This window comes from Mollisia scopiformis (genome assembly GCF_001500285.1).
Source record: "Mollisia scopiformis unplaced genomic scaffold LY89scaffold_25, whole genome shotgun sequence".
Lineage (NCBI taxonomy): Eukaryota > Fungi > Ascomycota > Leotiomycetes > Helotiales > Mollisiaceae > Mollisia > Mollisia scopiformis.
This window is the reverse complement of record NW_017263605.1, coordinates 319,571-342,171: the sequence shown is the minus strand read 5'-3', so window position 1 is coordinate 342,171 and position 22,601 is coordinate 319,571. Positions and strand designations below refer to the sequence as shown.

Below are 22,601 nucleotides of genomic sequence, written 5' to 3'. Positions count from 1 at the left end.
AAAGCTCAGGCAACAAATGCTCTTTCTATATTAGCCAAACAGTGACTTGCAACCCAATTGATCACCACGTGTAGGCGTTGTGTGCGGTCAGATAGCCTCTAGCAAGGAAATCCGTACAGGGCAGTCGTCATTCCTCCCCAAGGTGTCGGCGTGAAAGGGTCCAGGTAGGTGACGACATTGTTACTTGGCCAGAGTTGGTGACCAGCATACCAACCCGTCGTCTCATCCCATCTTGCATAGCCGAGTGGTAGGTCCATTTCCACGGTCCATGGTAGCTCAGAATCGACGGAGATATGACCTTTGGTACACAGAATCAGCATGAGAACCAGAAATTAGCCAGAAAGGGTTATACATACTATTTTGGCCACCAACAGCAATTCCAAGATGGATGCAAACCGGGTCGAAGACATCGATCCAGACATCATAGTAGTTGTCAGGATACTTGTGGTTATTGTAGGGGTAGTCGGCATTAGAGTAATATGGCCAAGCTCCATTTTCGTAGTAAATGGTGACTCGTGCTTGGCAAATGTTTGGGTTGTTTGTCGGGATGCAGATGATTTCACCAGTTTTTGGGTCAGTGGCTAGGGCAAGTGTTGGCGTCAGGTAAGTGAGGAAGACAGCTATAAAGACCGTGAATGCGGACAAGATCCGAGAGTTGGCCATCTCGAAGCGGAGTTTGATGGGTTTGCTAGAGAGTCTTGCTGGTGTATAGTATCTTCGATGCGTCAGCATTGTTCGGACTTCTAGCTAGTATCTGACACTGAGAGCATGAGTGGAAGATACGACTTACTTCGGTCTTGGACCTTGCTGGAAGCACCAATAGTCTGACTGGAGGATGAATATGTGTAGGAGACTGTGACTTGATTCTACAACAAATGTCCAGACTTGTTGATGGATGATGCTGTTTGAATTGTGGAAGGTCAAAGTGAAGATACTAAGTGAGACTTCTACCCAATGTCTGCTAGTTTACTATTCGCTCAGACTAAAAAGGAATGACTTGAGCTGGGTGGACTAATACTGAAAGTCGTTGTTGCTGTGTCGAAGGGAAAGGGTCGACTCGTTCGAGTGGTACGATCGTTCTTTTTATGCAAACACAGTGGGAGTCAGAAGTCAGTCGCAGGATCAGTTTGCCTTTGTGAATCATTACATCCTAGTTCAGGTGAAAGATGGATGGAGTCACGAACTCTAATTGCCAGAAAACTGCACTTGTGAATGAATCATTGCTTCTTACCTCTTATGATCTGTCGAGTGACGAAGTCAAAGATACGTGCTACTACTCGGAAGCACTGATAAACTGACTAAAAGTGCACTGAACTCACATGAACAAACAGGACGTAGTGAAGTTTGAACATGATATACTTTGCATGCTCTACGGGTATTCTGCTGAGGTCATGCTGAACAAGCCCACACTTAAAAGCTTCGAAGTAGCCCATCTAAGCCATAACTTGATCATATCATGTACTTAACTGGCCTATGCTGTCGTCTTGGCCCAGGAAACAATGTGGGAGGCTCAGTATAGTTGGGTCACGTGAAGACACCCTGACGATCCTCAGGTCTTTTCTCCATCTGAACTCTCAAGGACCAATGAATGATTTATCGAATGAGATTGACTAGATTACATTTTGCGCAGAAAGTCTAAACCCACTTGGGCATTGCATTGGAGATCATGTATATCGGCAACGGAAAAACTTTATTCCTCTCGCAGAAAGATGACCCTTTTCTGTCGTATTCCCGAATTTCGGAACACGAGCTGACTTTATCCAGCAGGAACACGCATATGCTGTTATGATCCGTGTAACTCTGGATACATCTGGGACGACAATACTCACCAACATCCGCTAAAGAGGATTGTCTTTTCTGAGGCTTCCGTCGCCCACTTACGCTCACCAGGTGCTGTCAGGCTGTCTAGAAGGGTAGCCAGAGTCAGTCAAGCGCAATCGGAGAGTAGCTGGCCAAGACGGGAATCACGGCACCGGCTTGCACTCAAACATTGCCAACTTTACGCCTCAAACTATGAGGCCGCATTTTATGTCCCTCTTATGCAGCCCTAATCTTCTGCCACACCGCTTCACCCCGCAGTCCCTGGCTGTTTTTGCCTCCGGAACTTTTCAAGAATGGAGATCTTTTCGAAGTCTCAAGGGCGGTGAGAAAAGAGGGCAAGACTACCGAATGAAAGTCTATCTCTCGGAACGATGAAACATATCTGCACTACTTCTGTCAGTCTAAGATGGTGCGCTTTAGCTTGGCCGTCAAAACAATAACGGGATGGCGTCTGGATCTGGATGTCTCATCGGTTTCGTTCAGGCCGTATGCTCGCGGAATACCTCCCGCTGCTGCACTATCCATCCATGGGGGCAATCATGTCTTTGCAGGGGCAACAGAAGGGCTTGAAGTGGGTTTGTCATTTCGCGCTCCACTATCTCCGATACCGACTCACTCCTCTTCCCATTTTTCAATAATTCTTATTTTCATTCTTCCTGAGATCTAGATTTTGAGTATGGCAGCACATCTTTGAAGTCATTCTTGTACAACTTTGCCCTTCTCCATAGTGAGAGTTTTTTTATCCCCTTGTAATCAATACCCTCGAAATCACATCATCTTGAGTTGCCGAAAGCCTCGGCGTAGAGTTAAACCGAGTTGAAGGGAGAAACTTCCCCAATCCGACGCGATTTTCGGACAATTTGCAAGACAGACCCTAACAAAGATGGCACCGATGGGAGATTTTGAGAAAGAGAGTTATCCTCAAATAGATCCCAGCGCACATCCAGCTCACGACCATGACTCTCACCTGATCGATGATCCTGAGAAAGATGGACACACTACAACGACCTCGCCTTCTCATACTGCTCACTCAAACGGCTCAAGAGATACAATCGACACCGATCCACTATCACCCTTAGAACGAGCTTTGACGCCAGATCTAGAGACTGATGCTGAACATTTGGCTCGTCCAGAGATAACATATACTAAAACTGGGGCATCAGTAGCAACCACTGGATCGAGGATACCTTCCTTCGAAGTTGACTTCGCCCCAGATGATCCCGAGGACCCTCGAAACTGGCCTCTGTGGTATCGTGGTATGCTCATTGGAGCAGTCAGCTATGCAACATGGACCGTTGTTCTATACAGCACTTCTTACACATCGAGCATGCCCGGTATGATGAAGCAATTCAATGAGACCAGCGAGCCAATTACCACTCTCGGAGTCACAACGTACCTGCTCGGTCTCGCTGTTGGGAGTTTAATCTTAGCACCATTGAGTGAGATCTATGGACGGAGACCTATCTACATTGGCAGTCTTGCGCTGTACTGCTTACTAGTGCTGCCTTGCGCTCTTGCTACTTCCCTTCCCGAAGTTCTCATTGTTCGCTTCTTTGGGTAAGCTCCTTTTCTGTTATGATGAAGTGCAAACTTACATAAATACAGAGCTTTCTTTGGCTCTGCCATGATTTCGAATGCCCCAGGCACGGTCAGCGATATCGTAACGGAACAATACCGAGCACTCGCGTTCAGTGTATGGAGTATAGCGCCTATGAATGGACCGGTGACAGGTCCATTGATAGGAGGCTTCGCAGCGGAATATTTGGGTTGGCGTTGGACCAATTGGCTTGTGATGATCCTCTCTGGAGTCGGTTGGATCTATCTTTCTTGTTTCAAAGAGACATATGCCCCGAAAATACTACAGCAAAAGGCAGCAAAGATGAGAGCAGAAACTGGAGATGATAGATGGTGGTGTCGATATGACCAAAAACTGAGTCGTATGTTGACACTTCGTTGATGGAAGAACCGGACTGACGTTTGGACTGATATAGGTACCCAAATTCTCAAGGTCAATCTGTCTAGGCCATTTATACTTTCATTTACGGAACCAATCCTGTGGTTCTGGAATGCTTATATAGCTGTACGTCTCACCCCTTCGTTAAACCTTAACCGAGGTCTTGGCAGCTTGTGCTTCCTTGTAACAAGCAAGCTCCAAAGTACCTTTTAGAGGCGATAGCCGAGAGCTAATTTTGTCTTCCAGATCATTTATGGTATCCTTTACCTTTGCTTCGTTGCATATCCTTTAATCTATACCGGCCTACGCGGCTGGTCTCTCGGAGATACTGGTCTTGCTTTCGTCGGAATTGGAGTCGGCACGATGATTGCGATTGTGACGGAACCTCTCGCCAGACGAATCGTCAATAGGCACGATAAAGACCCCGAGACTGGTCGAGTACCACCAGAAGCGTCCATCAGCATTGTTTGCTTTGCCTCATTCTTGTGTCCGATCGGCCAGCTTTGGTTCAGTTGGACTTCTGTACCGATTACCATTCACTGGATCTGGCCTATCCTGGCAGGCGTTCCATTTGGAGCTGGCAACTGTTTGGTCTTCATCTACGCTTCCAATTACCTTGCTGGGTCCTATGGTATCTACGCAGCCTCGGCACTTGCTGGAAATGCTGTCGTTCGATCATTCATCGGTGGAACACTCCCTCTGGCTGGTCCAGCAATGTATTCTGCAATGAGTCCACAGTGGGCTGGGACTTTGCTAGGGCTTATACAAGTTGCATTGATTCCCATTCCATTTGTGTTCTACAAATGGGGCGCCAAGATCAGAGCCAAGAGTCCACTTATCAAGCGGTTGAGAGAGGATCAAGAAAGGAGGCAAAAGAAGCAAGATGATGCAGCTAGGAGAAGAGACCGAAGGATGGCTATTGAAAAAGGAGAAGAGTTGGCGGTGAATGGTGGGCAGAACGGTGATGTGGAGAAAGAAGCTGTGAATATCACACACGAGAAGGTTTGAAAGGAGAGTACGATGATCCTAAAAATAATAGATATATAATGCAAATATTGTGCCTCTGGCATTCTTGACAAGACTCGCCTATCGTGAGACAAAGGCCTAGGCCACTGAGCAGCAGTGCATTCTTTGAGCACTACCCCAGCTCTATTCGCGAAGTATCAGCTCTATACAAATTTGAGCATCGTATGACTTGAGAGATACGGTGTCTCAGACCACTATTATATCACTATGTCGAAGCTGTTCTCACAGAAATGAATATAATCCTCACTTGTCAGCCTAGTCAGCTCAGCCTTATCAACAAAACAAGGCTCGGTCTCAGCCGAAAGGTGGCTCAGCCAATGACAAATTTTCAAAGCACATTCAGCTGCATAAAGAAAAAGTGTAATTATAAGTTAGGGCTAAGTTCACACACAAACATGATCTGCCACATAAACAGAACCCACTTTGGTAACAAATAAGGACGACAAGGAGTAAATGTTCGCTGGCCAGGCACTTGCTCTGCCCGGCAGTCAAAACACACTAGCGCCCGCTGATCTCGCTAAGTGGGCTGTAACCTCAAATACGAAATTCTTGCGCTTCATCCTTCTTTTCCTGAAGCCCTCATACAGTAGCCCTGCCAATCCATATCTACGGTATTCAATTCCCACTTCATTCTTCTTCGTTCGTGTTGAATCTGCAAACCCTACCACGATCTGCTACCTGATCTCACGACATCATCGTGTGATCCACTGCCGCATTTCGACGACAACCACCAGACCAGACACCGCCCTGAACAAAGCACCTCGACAGCCTTTCCAGCACCACCACAAAGGATTTCGACCTGCACTCCGGCGACAACTCAACACGACAAGAAGACCATAACACACTCTGCATCAAGAACATCTGTGACTTTCATTAGCCATGGCTGTTCCCACGCAATTCGCATGCAGAACTTTGAAAACCATCTCGATTGTGGATGCTGCCCCGGTCTACGAGCCTTTGCCTGGTTTTCAGAGACCCGAAGGTACCTCTCGCTGCTGTGTCTACTCTCCCTGCGGACGATACTTCGCCTGGGCCTCCAACGAAGGGGTTTCGGTCATTGATGCCTCGGTCGGACACGTCATCACGACGCTCCCCACTCCCAACGTGTACGAACTCGGCTTCTCCCCTCGCGGTTCATACATTATCACATGGGAGCGTCCGTCCAAGGATGAGGCTGGCGATGCTGTCAAGAATCTCAAGGTCTGGCGTACCATTGAAGATGTCCCCGATGGCACGGAAAAGGAAGTTGTAGGCCGATTTGTGCAGAAATCTCAGACGGGCTGGAACCTGCAATATACCTTCGACGAGCGCTATTGTGCTCGCGTTGTCACCAATGAGGTCCAGTTCTACGAGAGTGGTGATTTGGGTGCCGTCTGGAACAAGCTTCGTGCTGAGGGTGTTGCCGACTTCTCAATTTCTCCTGGCAACAACCATTCTGTGGCTGTGTTCATTCCAGAGCGCAAGGTAAGACCCAGATTCATCATTCAAAATGAAACTATACTAATATCAGTGATAGGGTCAACCAGCGGCAGTCAAGATCTTCAACGTTCCTCAATTCAATACTCCGATTTCGCAAAAGACATTCTACAAAGGCGATAAGGTTCAGTTGAAATGGAACCAGCTTGGCACAACCTTGATTGTTTTGGCACAAACTGAAGTCGACAAGACCGGCAAGAGTTATTATGGCGAGACAACACTATATGTGCTGAGCGCAAATGGTGGCTTTGACTCGAGAATTACTCTTGATAAGGAGGGCCCAATTCATGATGTTTCATGGTCACCAAATTCGAAAGAGTTTGGTGTTGTTTATGGTTACATGCCAGCTAAGACCACAATCTTCAATCAACGAGCTGTTGCTACCCACACTTTCCCACTCAGCCCACGAAATACCATCTTGTTCTCACCTACGGGTCGATTCGTTCTGGTCGCTGGTTTCGGGAATCTTGCTGGTCAGATGGATATCTATGATCTTGAGAAAGATTACAAGAAGATCTGCACAATCGAAGTTGGAAACCCGAGTGTTTGCGAGTGGAGCCCTGACAGCAAGTATATCTTGACTGCTACAACCAGTCCTAGACTTCGTGTCGACAATGGCGTTCGTTTGTGGCATGTTGGAGGTGGAATCATGTACAATGAAGACATGGTGGAGTTGTACCACGTTACCTGGCGACCACAATCATTCGACTCATTCCCTGCTGGAGACCTGTTACACCCGATTCCTGCCCCACATGCATCGGCTTTGGCATACCTGGGTACTGTCAAGACCCCTTCCAAGCCAGCTGGTGCATATCGTCCGCCAGGAGCACGTGGTTTGGCAACCCCGTTGCACTTCAAGCGTGAAGATGAGGGAGGAGCTGCACATCAAGTCAGCAACGGAACTTCATTGGTTGGCTCGAATGGATTTGGTCGACCCAGGAGACAGGTTCCTGGTGCGGAGACTGTTGACAATCAAGTTCCTGGAGCTGTACCAGCCAATGCTGTTCCGGGAGCTGCTGAAGGAGATGAAAATCTATCAAAGGCAGCATTGAAGAACAAGAAGAAGAGAGAAGCTAAAAAGCTGAAGGATGCTGAGGCCAAGGCAGCTGGACTGGTTCCATCACCAGAAGGACCATCTGCTGGAACTGAGAACCGAAGCCCAGATCGACGAGACCGACGGGAGCATCAGCGTAGTCGCTCGAAGGGTCAGCAGGACATTCGAACTCCTTCTCAGCAACGCTATCGCAGCAATACTCAACGAGGCCCGAATCCGCATCACAACCAGCCTGGCCCGTACAACCAGCAAAATCAGCAGAACCAACATGCCCAATACAATCAACATAATGGTCCCAACGGCAACGCTCCCGCAAATCAGATAAACAATTTGACCATTAACCCTGCCGCATCTCGTGGCCCGGACGCACCAGAGCTTTCCATCACCTCGCCAGGTGGAGGAAGCCCGAATGCCAAGAAGCTCCGAGGTCTGCAGAAAAAGATTCGTGCCATTGAGGATCTTGAGATGCGTCTTGCAGGTGGTGAGAAGCTGGAGGACACTCAAATGAAGAAGATCGGTACCAAGCAAGCTGTTCAAGCAGAATTGTCTTCCTTGGAAGCCGAGAACTAGACAGCCATTCGAATCGATTTCAGCATGGAGAATTGGGTCTTTGACGATGCTTTAGACTGCATGGCATTGAACGGATGGGCGGTGTTGCGTATCGTTCGGACAAGGGGTTGGTTGGATTAATTCACAGTCTAGCATGGCATTCATGGGCGTTTTATCTTTCACCTGCACCTGGATCTCTAATGAGGAACGAACGACACTTTACACGACTCATGGGTGGGTCGGTGGGGTATGAAATTGGGTGGGAGGTCAAGCGCTGCATGCATAGACTTAGAACGGGAAAAGGGCCAAAAAGAAAACCAATAAACAAAAAATTCAAGACTTGAAAAACCATGCATCATCACCCCAAATTCATTTTCTTTCACTACCTACCTACACATGTAACATAACAAATCTCTCTCTCTCTCCTTCAAGCCCAAGCCCTAAAGCCCAAAACTCAACGAAAAGTGTGAAGAAGATTAATCAAAAAATTTAAGCCCCGATCCCCTCCCTCCCGAGGAGAAGAACCGACATTTGTTACTTAGTCAGATGGATGTAAACAACCCCATTCTTGAGCGGGGTTGTTTCGGCTTGAAAAAGTATGAGGAGCAGGAAATTATGAGGGGGGGAAGCAGGGGGTTTATATAGTTTTTGTGTGGATGGGAGGGGAGGGGGACGCTAGAGAGGGGATGGAGGGGGAGTTTGTCTTGGGTGTGCAAATTTTTTGAAAGAGGTGGGTGGTGTGGTTGTTGCCTGGAGGTGAGGTGAGGATGGCTGGTGCCTAGAGGAGAGGTGGGGTGGGGAAAAAGGGGTGATTCGCTTAAGATAGGGGTCGAAACTGAGGCGAGAGGCGAGATCATGGATCAGCATAACTGAAAATTGATGGAAATCTCATCAATTCATTACTATGCTAATCTTCTCTTTGGAGTATCGCATCACACCACCTCCATCGAATAATAATCCACCGGAAAAAAGAAAATCATCCTCAACAATCCTGCCTCCCCCTCTTTCCCACACCCCCCTCAACCTCCCTCTCCACCACCCTTGACACAATCCCCACCTCCGTCTCCCCTCTAACATCCATCGTCTCCCCCTCCCAAAAATGAACATAAATCGGACCCACCCACGCGCCCACAAACCCTGCCATCGGTGTATCTCGTCATTCGAAGACATGGGACGACCATCCAAGAAAGAATCTGGAAAATGTTGTTGATATGAAACAGTTACCAACATGTCTTGCTTAGCTCGGCTCTCCTGCGCCCCTCTCACGAGACAATGTCTTGTGCTTCAACACCCTGGCGTTTTGCTCCCCATTTTTTCAATCCATCTTCAAGGCTTGCAACCAAGCTCCTACTGACAGCCATCTCTTCAAAGCTTACCCTGTCAGTCCACCAGTCGAGCCAACCCTCGACTCGTGCTCCTTCCTCTAGATCCAGCAAACCAACACTCACATCTATCAGTTCTGGCCTTTCCTCACAATGCCAGAAGACTGTGGCACCACATTTACCACAGAATTCTCGAAATACTCCTTCTGAGCTTGGGTAGGTCTTCATCGTCCCCAAGTGAAAGTCTAGCGGACTCCCATCCTCTTTGAAGATGTTGCATTTTGGAACGAACGCCCATGTTTGGATTTCCATCCCTAAGTTCTGTCGACATGAAGTACATGTGCATGTCCCAGCCAAGTACTTGGTATCATTGTCTCGTAACCACCAAGTCTTGTTCTCTGGATTGGCATTCGAATGAGAATGATACGGAACTTGCAGGTCGGGAAACGGCGACTGGACCTTCTTCGAAGCTTCGTTTGGTCGGGTAATGTAGAACTTGACACCTCCACAATGACATTGTGCTTTCAGCTTATCGCCAGATGATATCTTCTCCAGAGTCTGCAGACTGTTCTCTGGCACAAATTCTGCCTTCTCACCTCGATCATTGAGCATCCACCTCTTCAGTGGTCTCTTCGTTCCATCTGCGTCCACAATCTCGTGGAACCACACGCTCACACCGCCATCCAACGTATCCGGCACCCACTTGCATCCATTCCACTTTATGATGCCCTCAGTTCTGTCCCATAATCCAGTCGCCAGAGCGGTTCGTGGAGGTGTGCCAGGATCGGTCATATAGACAAAAGCATGCGCACCACATGTAGAGCAGAAAAATCTTGAACATCTTTCGGAGCTATTGTAGCCTGTGACATGAAATTTCGATGGGTCGATGGCTTGCTCCGCTGGTACTTTGATGTACGATACGCCGCAGGAGCCTGAAACTTGTCGACAGGTAGTGCAGAGGCAAAGAGCGCGATCGAGTGGGAGCCAGGAATTTGGATAGTCAACTGTGTAGGTGAAATTGCGACATGCACAGGTTGCGGTGATTGCGGTGGTCATGGTGATGAAGCTATGGTGAGTGTTCGAGAATTGAGCAAGAGAGAAAGTGATGCTTGGGAAGAGCAAGAAAACCTAGTGTATTGACTTACATCCTGTCTGTCCTCACGCCCTTTGCATTGCACGACAGAGCCTTCGCGGACCGTATCCCCGGAGCCAATTGAAACTGGTCTGGTATCTCAACATGAAGTAAGAAAGGCACCACGATAGGAAAATTCAAGCAATGAAGTGTTGAAGAGAAGTACTTAGATAATAGATAAACTTCAGCCAATTCTCTCTTAGGTAAGCTTTGGCCACTCTGTTCGGCTATGGGAAACTCGGGGAAAGCACGACCTCCGATGGTCGGCAGCATTTCAGCCTTCGGCTCGCTATAAGAATCTCTGCCCGAGGTAACCCTTTCTTTCAACTTCCACTTCTCCTTGCTCAAATCAAATTCTGCAAAAGACCCACTGCGATCAGTTACTCCTATCTTCAGCAATGCACGGGAAAGTTCCGCCGTTAATGCTCCGGGATTTCATTTGATTTGAACCTGTTTTGCTTGTCTCGAATTTAATCAGCATCAAAATCGACAATGACGTGGTGGTGGTCGAGTGCCGTGACATGCATCTGCAGAGAAGCAGAGTGCTTACCACATGTTCCAAACCCCGCAACAACTCAGTGATAGCGGAATGAACTTTTTTATCTGCATTTGGATAATAGCCAGGCGTATCATTAGTGTTGCTTCGGCTGATGTGCGTATCGCGAACTTGCATCAAGCATCTCTCTTACTACGAGTCATTCCACCCTCCAAGTGTCAGCCACCAAACGAAACAGATTGCAGCCGCATACCAAAAACGTCTGTGCGTCCCGTGTAAACTCGTGGGATGAGACATGATCGTACGCTCCATCTCTTCTCTTTGGTGGCTTCTGGCCCAACATAGCGAAATATCGCCGCATCTGCCAAGACTTCCTCACTTCTGTTTGGTTCGGTGCGGAATGCAAGGGTGATTGTGATAGGTCTGAACAAGGTCCCATGAAGCTTTTGATATCTTTCATCGTCTTTGATGGAAGCAGGGTACGGGTCAAGTTGCCGGAGGCAATATATATAGGCGTCCCAAGCCCACGATGGTGGAATTCTCTGTATCACACATTCGAACGGTTCTCTTTAAATACTCTCAATCTCCTCTCTCAAATCTTACTTACTTCTACTTGTTTGTAATAATACTTGAGATACTTTATATATTATGGCGGAACCATCAGAACCACCGAGGATGCCTGCTACTCCCCTAGAAACATCAATAAGTCCAGATCGACAATACCAAGCCATTGGTGGAAACGCATCACCAACCCTCACACGCACAGGCACAAATAGATCTCGAGCCCGTCGAGCAAGCACCCAATCCGGCCTCCATCGAACCGACACTCACCTCTCACATAAAGAAACTCATCGAGACCCCAATCTCGACGTCAACCTCCCCTACCGTACCTTCACAGAAGATGCCGATCTCGCAGAATACACAGTTGAGAAACCCGAAGGAGAAATTGACGGCGGTCTCTCAGCAGATGGTCACTCCCGTTACAAGCTCGTTACTTTTGTCCCCAACGATCCAGAAAACCCCAAGAATTGGTCAAAAGCGTATAAATGGTACTGCACAATGGTCGTTGCTATCACTTGTTTCGTGGTAGCGTTCTGTTCCAGTGTTGTTACAGCTGATATATTGGGCGTGGAGAAAGAGTTCCATGTTTCTGAAGAAGTTGGACTTTTGACCATCACTCTATTCGTTGTTGGTTTCGGCGTTGGTATGTCATTTCAGTCCTCTCGTCCAATTATGCCTACTAACTTAACTCAGGCCCCATGGTCTTCGCACCTCTCTCCGAAGTCCTCGGTCGACGTCTCATCTACGGTAGTACTCTCCTACTCGCCGTCATATTCATTATTCCTTGCGCGGTCTCCAAAAACATCGGCACCCTCCTCGTCTGCCGAGCCATCGATGGAATCGCCTTCTCAGCCCCAATGACACTCGTTGGCGGTACGCTCGCCGATCTCTGGCGCACAGAAGAGCGCGGTGTCCCCATGGCCGCCTTTTCCGCCGCACCCTTCATCGGTCCCGCCATCGGTCCTCTCGTCGGTGGCTTCCTCTCTGATGCCGCTGGCTGGAGATGGCTATACTGGATCCAACTCATCCTCGCCGGCATCGTCTGGTTCCTCATAACTTTCACGGTTCCCGAAACCTACGCACCGACCATCCTCGCTGCGCGAGCCAAGAAACTCCGCAAAACAACAAACGACCAAATGCACGTCACGGAACAAGACCTCGACGAAAGACCCTTCACAGAACGTCTCTGGATCTTCCTCGTTCGTCCCGTTCAACTCCTCTTCCTGGAACCAATCGTCTTCCTCGTCTCGGTCTATATGTCTGTCTTGTACGGGCTCCTCTATATGTTCTTCGTTGCCTACCCCATTATCTTCCAAGAAGGAAAAGGCTACACAGCTGGCATCACGGGCCTAATGTTCATCCCGCTCGCCATCGGCGTCCTGCTATCCGCATGCTGCGCTCCATTCGTCAACAAACACTACCTCTACATGTGCAAGAAACACAACGGCAGCCCGCCCGCCGAAGTTAGATTGATCCCGATGATGATCTCCTGCTGGCTGATCCCCGTCGGACTCTTCATCTTCGCCTGGTCCTCGTACCCGCACCTCTCGTACTGGGGCCCCATGATGGGCGGCTTCCCTGTTGGTTTCGGGTTCATCTTCCTCTACAACAGTGCCAACAACTACCTGGTAGACAGCTATCAACATCAAGCCGCCTCCGCGCTCGCAGCTAAGACATTCCTCCGATCCTTCTGGGGCGCGGGTGTCGTGTTGTTTACTACCCAAATGTATGCCCGATTGGGATATCAATGGGCAAGCAGTCTACTGGCGTTTATAGCGCTAGGTTGTTGTGCGATACCGTACGTGTTTTACTTCTTCGGGGCGCAGATTCGGAAGAGGAGTAAGTTTGCGTACTCCGGGGATGATGAGGAGAATTTGGGGAAGAGCGGTGGGGGGAATGAGGCGAGTGATACGGAGTTGGAGAGGCAGAGGAGTTATGCTAGTGTGCCTTGAAGAGGGGAAAGAGAGCATTGGAGGTGGTGGGACTTTCCGCTCTTGGGAATAAAAATTATTGGGAGCGTTGTCTCTACTATGTCAAGAAGGAGGGTGAAGGCTCTCCTGGGGATGGGAGAACAGGTGATGTAGTAATGGTAGACGAGATTCGGACAAGATAGAAGGAGTAGAATATACATAGATATAGACTTGGGCTTGGGCGGTGGTATAGATAGTAGCGGGCGCAATAGCGGGCTTGTTTTCTGGTGGTTTGATATCTAATGTACCACATTAATGAATACTTTTGATCAATATGCAAAGTCCCTCATATATTCCAACATTTCGCAGTGGAAAGTCGTTGCATGCCAACCCAACACTGTTGTCAACCCAAGTGCAATACACTAATTCCCGTTCGATAAAAAGACAAGTCAGACGACTCAAAGATGTTTTTAGTCGACATAAGGAAGGCCTGCACCACAATCCAACCCAATGGATTGATGAAATCCGGAAATGCATATACTGTATCACCAACTCTGATATCTCATCTTGCAGATTGACTTTCGAGAATTCTATAGGCCGTGCACTTCCGTACCAACAATTAGACAACTCGCATCATTTTGACGTAGTTCGAAGACAGACCTCAAATCTTTTCGACCCGTTCTGTACTAAACTTACATAAGGAACGTTGCACTTGCAATATCGGTTATACATTAAGCCCAGAGAACGACCAATTCAGGAGACGAGTGAGTGAGGCTGAGTGAGACATTGACATGCCGGTCCAAGCCGAGATTTGAAGCCGATCCTCCAGCACCCAATCACCCTCTATCCATCCATCTCTCTCCATCATCAGCAAAACCTCTCTTCAACCACTCCATATCCACATCCATATTCCAATCACAATATAGTCATACAAACAGATCCCAAAACAAGCTTAAAACATAGGAAATCCACACTCGCCACGAAGATTAAAAAATAGATTAGTGTAGTTCACGTGATTTGATTAAGGCTATAGATCCCCACATCGGCTCATCCTCGGGTACCTGAAAAGAAAACTCCACTTGGTGATGCCAAGAAATCCCATCTCGACATCAAATCAAGCAATGCCAACGCGCATCGCCAAGCTGTCAGTCACTTCAGCCCTTTCTTTCCGCATGCATCCAGAAGATATCTTGAACCTCATCAATTCCATTTTCTAGACAACGAGAATGAGCATGTATGGTAAGTAGAGGAAAACAGCACATTCGAGATGTCAACGATGACGTCTGAGCTGCGTAAGCCCCTTGCTCCAATTTTCCTCGTACGCGTAACGGATAATTTTTTCTGGGTCTCTTTTCCTCTCCTTTCCACCTTTCACCACCACGCCGCCTGCCCTGACTACTACGTACCGAACCTATGTTGCTATTTGCGTATCAGGACTCGCTCGTTTTGGTCCTGGCCCACTGGTGCCGGGTCCCGTAAGTAAGTAGCTGCGCAATGCATGTAGAGAGGTAAGTGGAGTTTTTTCGTTACAGTTAGTCGGTAGGGGATGGACGTGCTTCATCGTTTGTTGTTGATGGGTTTGGTTCTTGTTTGTCTTTTGGTCTTGTAGATAGAAAGCTGAGAGAGAGGGTCTTGGTTGTTTCTATCCATACTATACGTTTTCGTTGTTGATACTGTCGCTCTTTTACCTGTTCCTTTACTCCCGATTTCGATTCTTGCTATAGGTTTGCGCACCGGAGGACTCGGCTGTGATTGAGTTGTGTACTGTGGCTTGCGTGGTATATCGAATCGTGTTTGGATGGGAGGATGAGGGGAAGAACATTGGCTCGCGGAGCCGCAATCTGTGCAACATGGACACAACTCACGGGCGCCATATCCCTCGACATCACATCAGAAAGTACGTCCATCTTCTCCTTCCATGCTCCTCGCTGACAATCCAAGCATCCATCAAAAGCGCAGCCGCCACAGTCGCCTACGGCATGATGAAATACTACACCGGCAACAACACCGGCGACAACCCAGGCAACCTCCCTTCGCCCTACTACTGGTGGGAAGCCGGCGCCTGCTTCGGCACCATGGTCGAGTACTGGTACTACACGAACGACACGTCCTACAACCCGACCGTCACGGCCGCCCTGCTCTCCCAGGTCGGAACCAACGATGATTTCATGCCCGAGAACCAGACGAAGACGGAGGGGAACGACGACCAGGGGTTCTGGGGCATGGCAGCCATGTCTGCGGCCGAGATGAACTATCCTAACCCGCCAAGCGACGAGCCGCAGTGGTTGGCGCTGGCTCAGGCGGTGTTCAATGAGATGGTTACGAGGTGGGATGATAGTACTTGTGGTGGAGGCCTGAGATGGCAGATCTTTACTTGGAATAACGGATATACGTATAAGAACTCTATTGCAAATGGATGTTTCTTCAACATCGCGGCGAGACTGGCGAGGTATACGGGGAATGCGACGTATGCGGATTGGGCGGAGAAGACGTGGACGTGGATGGAAGATGTCGGGTTGATGAGTTCAGACTATGCTGTCTACGACGGGACGAGTGATACGACGAATTGCTCGACTATCGACCATTTGCAGTTTACGTATAACCAGGGCATCTATCTCTTTGGCGCGGCAGTAATGTATAACTACGTACGTCTCCTCTCCCCATATATCAGGTCGCAGGAATACTCCACTAACACCCATCCCAGACCAACGCCTCCTCAACCTGGAACACGCGCCTCTCGGGCGTCATGAACGGCACCGACATCTTCTTCAAAGACGACATCATGTACGAGCAAGCCTGCGAAGACGTCAACACAGTCGGGACCTGCGACACGGACCAGCAATCCTTCAAAGCCTACCTCTCGCGCTGGATGGCCGCGACCGCGAAACTCGTGCCGTGGACCACGTCCTACATCACGCCGAAACTACAGGCGAGCGCCAAAGCGGCGGCCGCGCAGTGTGATGGCGGCACCGATGGGACGACGTGTGGCGAGCATTGGACGGCCAATTCGACGTATGATGGGATTTATGGGTTGGGGCAGGAGATGAGTGCGCTGAGTGTTATACAGGTTTGTTTCTCTCCTCTCTTCTTTCCAACCTTACCATCAGTTGCGAGCGCAGAGATCTAACATTCATAAAGGCAATGCTCATAGACCAAGCCCCCGAACTAGTAACCAACACGACGGGCGGAACCTCAGTCGGCAACTCAGATGCCGGCACAGGCTCAACGACCAGCAGCTCGACGGGAACGGTCGATACGCCCGTCACGGGCGCCGATAAAGCGGGCGCGGGGATCTTGACTGCGTTAGTGTTATGTGGTGTGCTTGGTGGGACTGGGTTTATGATTATGGGAGCTTGATTTTTTGGAGCGTGTTTGTTTCTCTCTCTCATAGCAGATGGAGTTTGGGGTGGGGGTTCTTTTGTATTTATTTTGGTGGGGATTTCGTGTATATTTTGAGATTTGTTTCATGGTCTGGCATAGGCTAGGGAGAATGTTGTATATCCAGTACTCGTTCTTGCTTGTCATCGAATCTCTCATATATCTTCCTCGACATGTGAGGATAGCGGACGTTTACAGCCAGTACTCGTTCTTGCTTGTCATCGAATCTCTCATATATCTTCCTCGACATGTGAAGATAGCGGACGTTTACAGCCAGCATACGTTTATGAAGAAAGTCAACAAATTTATGGGTCTCGCGGTGTTCTCAGTTCCAAAGCAATGAAACATCTGATATGAACTCACATGTACTTGTATATCGAGAATAATGAGCGCTCAACGCGCTGTTGGCGCATTTCGCGCGGTCAGCGGATTCAGCGCATTGAGCGGATTCAGCGGATTCAGCGGATTCAGCGCTATTTGCGCAATCAGCGCAGCCAACACTGAGGCGACACCCTCTAAGAAAACGGCAACTTTCCAAGCAGCTACAAGCATACACTTTTTCAAATAAGCATTAGAGCAGCGTAAATTCTGCATCCCGAGATCAAATTCTATGATCGAGGCTGAATAGGGCTTTAGAGGTAATAAACCACCTTGCCGGAGAGCTTGTGAATGTTTAGAGACAAGAGGATAGGGGCGAGCACAAAGTTTCACTAGGTACTCACGCCATGAGTTAGTCAGACTATGGTGAAAGGGGAGGAAATAAGTCAAGAGTCAAGACGCGTTTTCGAGAATCACTCATCATGAATGAACCTCATGATTATCTTAAACGCCATGCCATTTTATATCTCAAGCTACCTAGCTAACCTTCCAAACCAACGCCTCCCACCCACAACCCCAATTCAACCAAACAACCCCTTTGTAATCCCACTAAACATCAACCCCCTCCCCTGCTTCTTCGCCAACCTCGTCGCATCATCCGCCCACGCCTGACTACTCTCCAACATCCGATCCGTCGTATCCCCCATGATATTCAGCTTCTCCGTCCTCTCATTCAGCTGCCTCGTCATGTAGTCCCCCCACCCCTCCGTCGACACCGTGCCCGGGGCGCCGCGACTCGAGCCTCCTGCGCGCGCGAGCCGCTCTTCGGCGGCGGCTGCCGCGAGCATGCGTTTACTGGGCGGTCTGTCGGGTCCGCCGATAAGGAGATCGAGGTCTGTTGGGCTGACGTATTGAGTTCCGGAGATCCATTGCAGGTTGGAGATTGTTGGTCGAGGTGGGACTATGGCTTCGGGGTTGTATAGCTTGTCTGTTGATTTAGGGAGTGGTTGTCCTGTCCCCCAGACTCCTAGCATGGCTATCTCTGATGGACCCGTCCAGCCGAAAATGTCGCCGGATGAAGTCACTAGGGAGTTTGTAGATCTGGTTTTGTCGAGCATGCTGACTTTCGCAATGCCTATTTCTTTCAGTGCTGGAAGTGAGTATGCTCGGGTTGTACCGTCGCCGAATAAGCAGACGAGAGCTCGACCGCGATCTTCGAAGTCTGTTACGTTGGCGGCGTCGCATAGGACGTCGTCCCAGGTTTTATGAGCACCTTTTGCGGTTGCAGGCTTGAAGATACGGACTTCTGTTTGTGTTACTAGGAGATGTTAGCTACGAATGTCCCTAATTCGGAGTTGTGGCAGGATTTTCTGCTCCAATTTCATATGTACTTACCAACAACGAGTGTGCCATTAGTCTGCTGGCCAGTTCTCAAAGCGCCGACAGTTGGTCCCGTAGCAGGTGCAAGCTTCCCTGTTTCAGCGTTGATTGGGGATATTGAAACAACTCGGTCAGCCAATGATGTAACACCTGCGAATTGACCAGAGTAGCCTCCATTTGGTTGTGGTAGGATCTTGAACGTGGCAACTTTGCCAAGGTTCGTACCAACAAAGCAAGCAATGCTCGAGTAGCTATCACCTTCCAATGTCATAACGCCAAATTCAATGACAACAGGCCAATCTGGTTTGGTAGAAGTGGAAGAATTTCCTTTCTTCATGAAACTGCTTCGCTTGTCGGTCTTAACAAAGTCGCTAAGTGACGCGGTGAATATGACAGCTGGACCACGAAGATCAATGATCGAGAACACGCCTGCCTCTGAGCCAACGCCAACAAAGCCAACGTCTGACATTTTGACTGCGGTTATCGGCCCCTTAGCCATGTCGTATAGAACGAAAGGTTGGAGGCCTTCCTTCAAGGTAGGCTCTGCACGACTGGCGATATCGGTGAGACCTCCAGCAACGGTTTCTGTGGTTTGTGGTGCTTCCCGCCCGAAGAGCTTGTTGCCTCCCCACCGATAGACAGCGACTTCTCCAGTCGCTGTACCAACGACGACCTCTCCTGTGCTGCTACCCATACTTAATGAGGTGATATTCACATCATCATATCTGTCAAGCGATCTTGCAATGTCAATCTGAAGAACAGTACTATTCTCGAGTTCGTCGTCGTGACCAGCATCCCAGATCCGTACGGTTCCGTCTCCATGTGCCATTTGGACAATGTTTCGTGCCTCGTATCTCTTGAGAGTTTTGGTACTCTCTGCACCTCCCCTTACAACTTGAGGACCTTGTTGCCGATTCTCTGTCATACCGAGCCATCTAACTCGTTCCACAGGTGCTACAGCCATTGTTGTCACGAATGGATGGACGAAGGAAATTGAAGGATGTAATTGGTTTGTAGGTGAAATTGGGTATCCGCTGGGAAAGCTCAATGTCATAAGCTCTCCATTGGTGAGAAGTGCAATGATAGCAATAGGATCTTGAGCGCCAGCAAAATGTGGTGAAGCACGCGGAATAAGACAGAAATCGGCAATTTCTGCTCCTGGAGGAACAGGTAGTAAATGTTGACGTTTTGCCTCAAAGTGATTTGTGAGAATTTGCCACGTCGAAGTAGCATATACGGGAGTAGGGCCCAACTCAAGAAATGTCAATCCTTTCTGAGGAAGGGTGGTTGGTACACCTCCAGCAAGAAGAATTCCGGTGTCTTCAGGATTTTCCTTGCAACACCAAGCGATCTTAGAGAATGGCTCTTTCAACGCGAATGTACCTGGGGTATTGCCAAAACTGCTAGATTGGGTTCCGGGTTTGTCGACATGTGAGTCTGTTATGGTCCTTGCCATGACCACTCGACCATCTTTGGGATCCCAGAATACCAATGAAGAATCGTCATGTGCAGTTCCCACGAAAGTGCCACTGGGATGCCAGAAGACTTGTGTCAAATGAGGCTTCCGCACTTTCTCAGCTCCTATTGGATCTGCTGTTCCTCCTGGCGCTCCAATGGGTACCTCATATTCGAAGAATTTGATGGCCCTGTTCTGTTTGAATGAGTAAATGACGGCGCCTTCGGGATATCCTATAAGCAACTGGCCAATATCCCGTGGATGCAGTTGCATAGAGACGATTGACACTAATCTGGCTCTTGGATTTCGTTCCCGCCAGAAGTTGGGTAGCCGCAGGGGTGCGAGCTTCTCTCTGTCCAGATCAAACGCAATCACCTCGCCATTTTGTAATCCAATCAAAGCCCAATCCAGCATAGGATCTGTCACTAAAGCAGTGACAATCCCAGGTGGAGCATAGCTGGCCACCTTCTTCTGCAGTGCCAGGTCCCATATTATCAACTCGTTCTTCGAATCGAGACTTATGAGTCGGTCGGCACAAAATTGGAGGGTCTTGACAGAGGCTCGGCGGGGTAAAGTGAGTGTAGCCTGCACTCGCTGTTGCCCAAAGATATAGATTTGTCCGCTGCCAAATGTCGTCTCGTTTGTTCCTATCGCAAGGAGGGATTGAACGGGGTCGTATGCTAAGGATCTGTGCAGAGGTCAACGGCACGTAGCTTGGGCTGTCGGGAGCTTAGGTACCCAATTTGAGAGTTGATTCCATAGCGAGCTTGATCGTCAGGAGCGAACAACTCTGAAAGAATGCCCGCAGAGAGGTCATTCTGAATACCAGCTTGCTTTCCGCGTAGAAAGCTCGCCATTCTGTACTGTGGAGGACAAACGAGAGTGAAGTAAAGGAGTGTGATTGCTTGTCTTGTCCTGCAATCCGGAGCATAGCCTCGCGATGACGCAGCCAAGCATCACGTGTGCTTAAAAGGGGTCAGCGAATACATTTTTACTTTTCTTGTTGATTTGGATTCCTAATTATTCTTTAGAGTATTTTAACTTTAAGTTTACTCTGAGCATTCTTACAATCATACCCAATAGCTACAAATGAATCACTGCCCTTCCTGACTCGGTATCACACGTTTATCTTCACTCACCTAGAATGCTCTAACATACTATACATACTATAAGTAAGTGCTGTGAGATGTTTCAATTTCTCGTCAAATTTATGACCCATCTCATTGATTCTCCCGATCCCTGTTAGGCATGATTCCTGTTCGAGGGATTGTCCTTTCGAATATACCGTGAATCTAAGATTGTATGATTTTCAACAATACTTGCCCCTAGCTTCTCTTTCAAGGCACAACATCGTTGTTGCATACCATGTTGAGACATGGCAGAGGACACCAGACACACTATTTGGCAAACAATAACATGTATTCCCAAGGGTCTATGGATTGTCTTTCATATCCACACTTCATCTTATCTGCCATAATAGAACAAAAACGTAGAAACCATTCACTTATTTCAAATTCTATGAGACTACCTCTCCGGGGTAAAGAAGTATCATATCTATCAGGACATAGACTTCGAGATCCTTAAAACACCACTTATACATGAAAAGATGCGAAGGTACTTGCCATTAGCCTTCTCACGTCCAAGCAAGAAAGCTGCTATATGCACCGAAAGTCCTTCAACCTCATCAGATTGTACTGCGAAAAGTTCTCAAGCCCCCCAATCAATAACATCTTCACCATCATCGAAAAGTGAGTCGAGAAGAAGTTCTGGACCATCTCCTGGTCCCCAAATCTCCCAATAGGGCAACCAAGCCTCGTCAATCCTGAGGTTCGTGAACATGATCGCATTTTCTAGTTCCTTCCTCAGCCCACCCAAATCTTCCTCTTCTTGTTTAGTTGCAATCCCGGCGGCGATCATCTCCTCGATCAAGTCGATATCACGCTCGAGGCCCTCCACCATGTTGATACCTGGTGGTGGATTCTCGGCGATGGTTGCGCGGTCTTGTGCGGCGATCAAGTCGCAGAGTTTGCACCGAGAGACGAATCTGTTGAGGGCCTGGTTCGGAATTATATAGGGAAAGTTGTGGCTGAGGAATCTCAGCGAGGGTGGTGTTTTCGAGTAGGTCTTTTCGTGATTACAGGCCGCCATTGCTGGGGATCAGTGGCTGGGATCTGTTTGTGGATGATCAAGTAAATGAGAAAAAATGGAAGATTGAACATTGATCCTAGGACAAGAAATATTCATTTATGTCCGGCTGTATTAAGATTCATTGCAGAAGAGAGAAGAGTACATTCACAAACAAAGAAAATGTGTTAATACAGCCGCAATCGGACAGCGCAAAAACCTCCCTTTGACAATAAAGCGTGCTCTGAAAGGACAACCAAGAGCATGGCGTAAGAAGTTGCGAACCGATACCTGGTACAGCATTGTGCTTTTGACGCCTTGAATTTAGATGAAATTGCTCATCTTCGTAGATGTCCGCCAGAGATGTTGCTCAGAACCCCAATGCATTTACATGCTGAAAGGTCAGAAAATGAGTCTCAGCGAAAGTCTTCACTCTTTCCTCCAATTTCCCCTCCAAGACCTGCCACTGAAGAGACGTAAGCCAGAGTGAATATGAAGGATTATTTCAGTTTGTTTTATGAAGAAAGAAGAAGAATTGGGTCGCGAAATTTTCTTTAAGATTTCAGGGCTGTCGCAGTCTAACCGAATTACGGTTAGCGTTAGCGGGGGCTGCCCCTCCAAGCCCACCCGCTCGACTCACAAAT

At 48.5% G+C, this 22,601-nt stretch overlaps 8 protein-coding genes across 8 annotated transcripts; 4 read left to right on the top strand and 4 right to left on the bottom strand.

Moving 5' to 3' along the window:
- Positions 1 to 88: 88 nt before the first annotated feature.
- On the bottom strand, positions 89 to 857 carry LY89DRAFT_249621 (uncharacterized protein). The gene has a single exon (XM_018206180.1). It carries the CDS (start codon positions 730 to 732, stop codon positions 277 to 279), a length of 456 nt encoding a protein of 151 aa, XP_018065075.1. The 5' UTR covers positions 733 to 857; the 3' UTR covers positions 89 to 276.
- A 1,503-nt stretch (positions 858 to 2,360) lies between these two features.
- LY89DRAFT_710511 (MFS general substrate transporter) lies at positions 2,361 to 4,841 on the top strand (the record flags this gene model as incomplete). The annotated part of the gene is made up of 5 exons (XM_018217832.1): positions 2,361 to 2,392; positions 2,866 to 3,378; positions 3,427 to 3,758; positions 3,813 to 3,901; positions 4,022 to 4,841. The coding sequence occupies 5 exons, from the start codon at positions 2,361 to 2,363 to the stop codon at positions 4,781 to 4,783; spliced, it is 1,728 nt and encodes a 575-aa protein (XP_018065074.1). The 3' UTR covers positions 4,784 to 4,841.
- Positions 4,842 to 5,680: 839 nt separating this feature from the next.
- On the top strand, positions 5,681 to 7,901 carry LY89DRAFT_674840 (translation initiation factor eIF-2A; the record flags this gene model as incomplete). The annotated part of the gene is made up of 2 exons (XM_018213465.1): positions 5,681 to 6,265; positions 6,318 to 7,901. The coding sequence occupies 2 exons, from the start codon at positions 5,681 to 5,683 to the stop codon at positions 7,899 to 7,901; spliced, it is 2,169 nt and encodes a 722-aa protein (XP_018065073.1).
- Positions 7,902 to 8,871: 970 nt separating this feature from the next.
- LY89DRAFT_249520 (uncharacterized protein) lies at positions 8,872 to 10,535 on the bottom strand. Its single transcript, XM_018206179.1, has 4 exons — positions 10,348 to 10,535; positions 10,018 to 10,268; positions 9,022 to 9,872; positions 8,872 to 8,875 (listed from the first exon to the last, which is right to left on the bottom strand). The coding sequence occupies exons 2-3, from the start codon at positions 10,041 to 10,043 to the stop codon at positions 9,143 to 9,145; spliced, it is 756 nt and encodes a 251-aa protein (XP_018065072.1). The 5' UTR covers positions 10,044 to 10,268; positions 10,348 to 10,535; the 3' UTR covers positions 8,872 to 8,875; positions 9,022 to 9,142.
- A 708-nt stretch (positions 10,536 to 11,243) lies between these two features.
- LY89DRAFT_249432 (MFS general substrate transporter) lies at positions 11,244 to 13,489 on the top strand. Its single transcript, XM_018206177.1, has 2 exons — positions 11,244 to 12,034; positions 12,085 to 13,489. The coding sequence occupies exons 1-2, from the start codon at positions 11,479 to 11,481 to the stop codon at positions 13,341 to 13,343; spliced, it is 1,815 nt and encodes a 604-aa protein (XP_018065071.1). The 5' UTR covers positions 11,244 to 11,478; the 3' UTR covers positions 13,344 to 13,489.
- Positions 13,490 to 14,946: 1,457 nt separating this feature from the next.
- On the top strand, positions 14,947 to 16,861 carry LY89DRAFT_249435 (mannan endo-1,6-alpha-mannosidase). The gene is made up of 4 exons (XM_018206178.1): positions 14,947 to 15,198; positions 15,243 to 15,946; positions 16,006 to 16,368; positions 16,440 to 16,861. The coding sequence occupies exons 1-4, from the start codon at positions 15,108 to 15,110 to the stop codon at positions 16,656 to 16,658; spliced, it is 1,377 nt and encodes a 458-aa protein (XP_018065070.1). The 5' UTR covers positions 14,947 to 15,107; the 3' UTR covers positions 16,659 to 16,861.
- Positions 16,862 to 17,507: 646 nt separating this feature from the next.
- Positions 17,508 to 20,734, bottom strand: LY89DRAFT_655498 (snare-dependent exocytosis protein-like protein). The gene is made up of 3 exons (XM_018212346.1): positions 20,572 to 20,734; positions 18,393 to 20,521; positions 17,508 to 18,315 (listed from the first exon to the last, which is right to left on the bottom strand). Exons 1-3 carry the CDS (start codon positions 20,688 to 20,690, stop codon positions 17,579 to 17,581), a joined length of 2,985 nt encoding a protein of 994 aa, XP_018065069.1. The 5' UTR covers positions 20,691 to 20,734; the 3' UTR covers positions 17,508 to 17,578.
- A 456-nt stretch (positions 20,735 to 21,190) lies between these two features.
- LY89DRAFT_689357 (uncharacterized protein) lies at positions 21,191 to 22,465 on the bottom strand. The gene has a single exon (XM_018215894.1). It carries the CDS (start codon positions 21,979 to 21,981, stop codon positions 21,541 to 21,543), a length of 441 nt encoding a protein of 146 aa, XP_018065068.1. The 5' UTR covers positions 21,982 to 22,465; the 3' UTR covers positions 21,191 to 21,540.
- Positions 22,466 to 22,601: the final 136 nt, after the last annotated feature.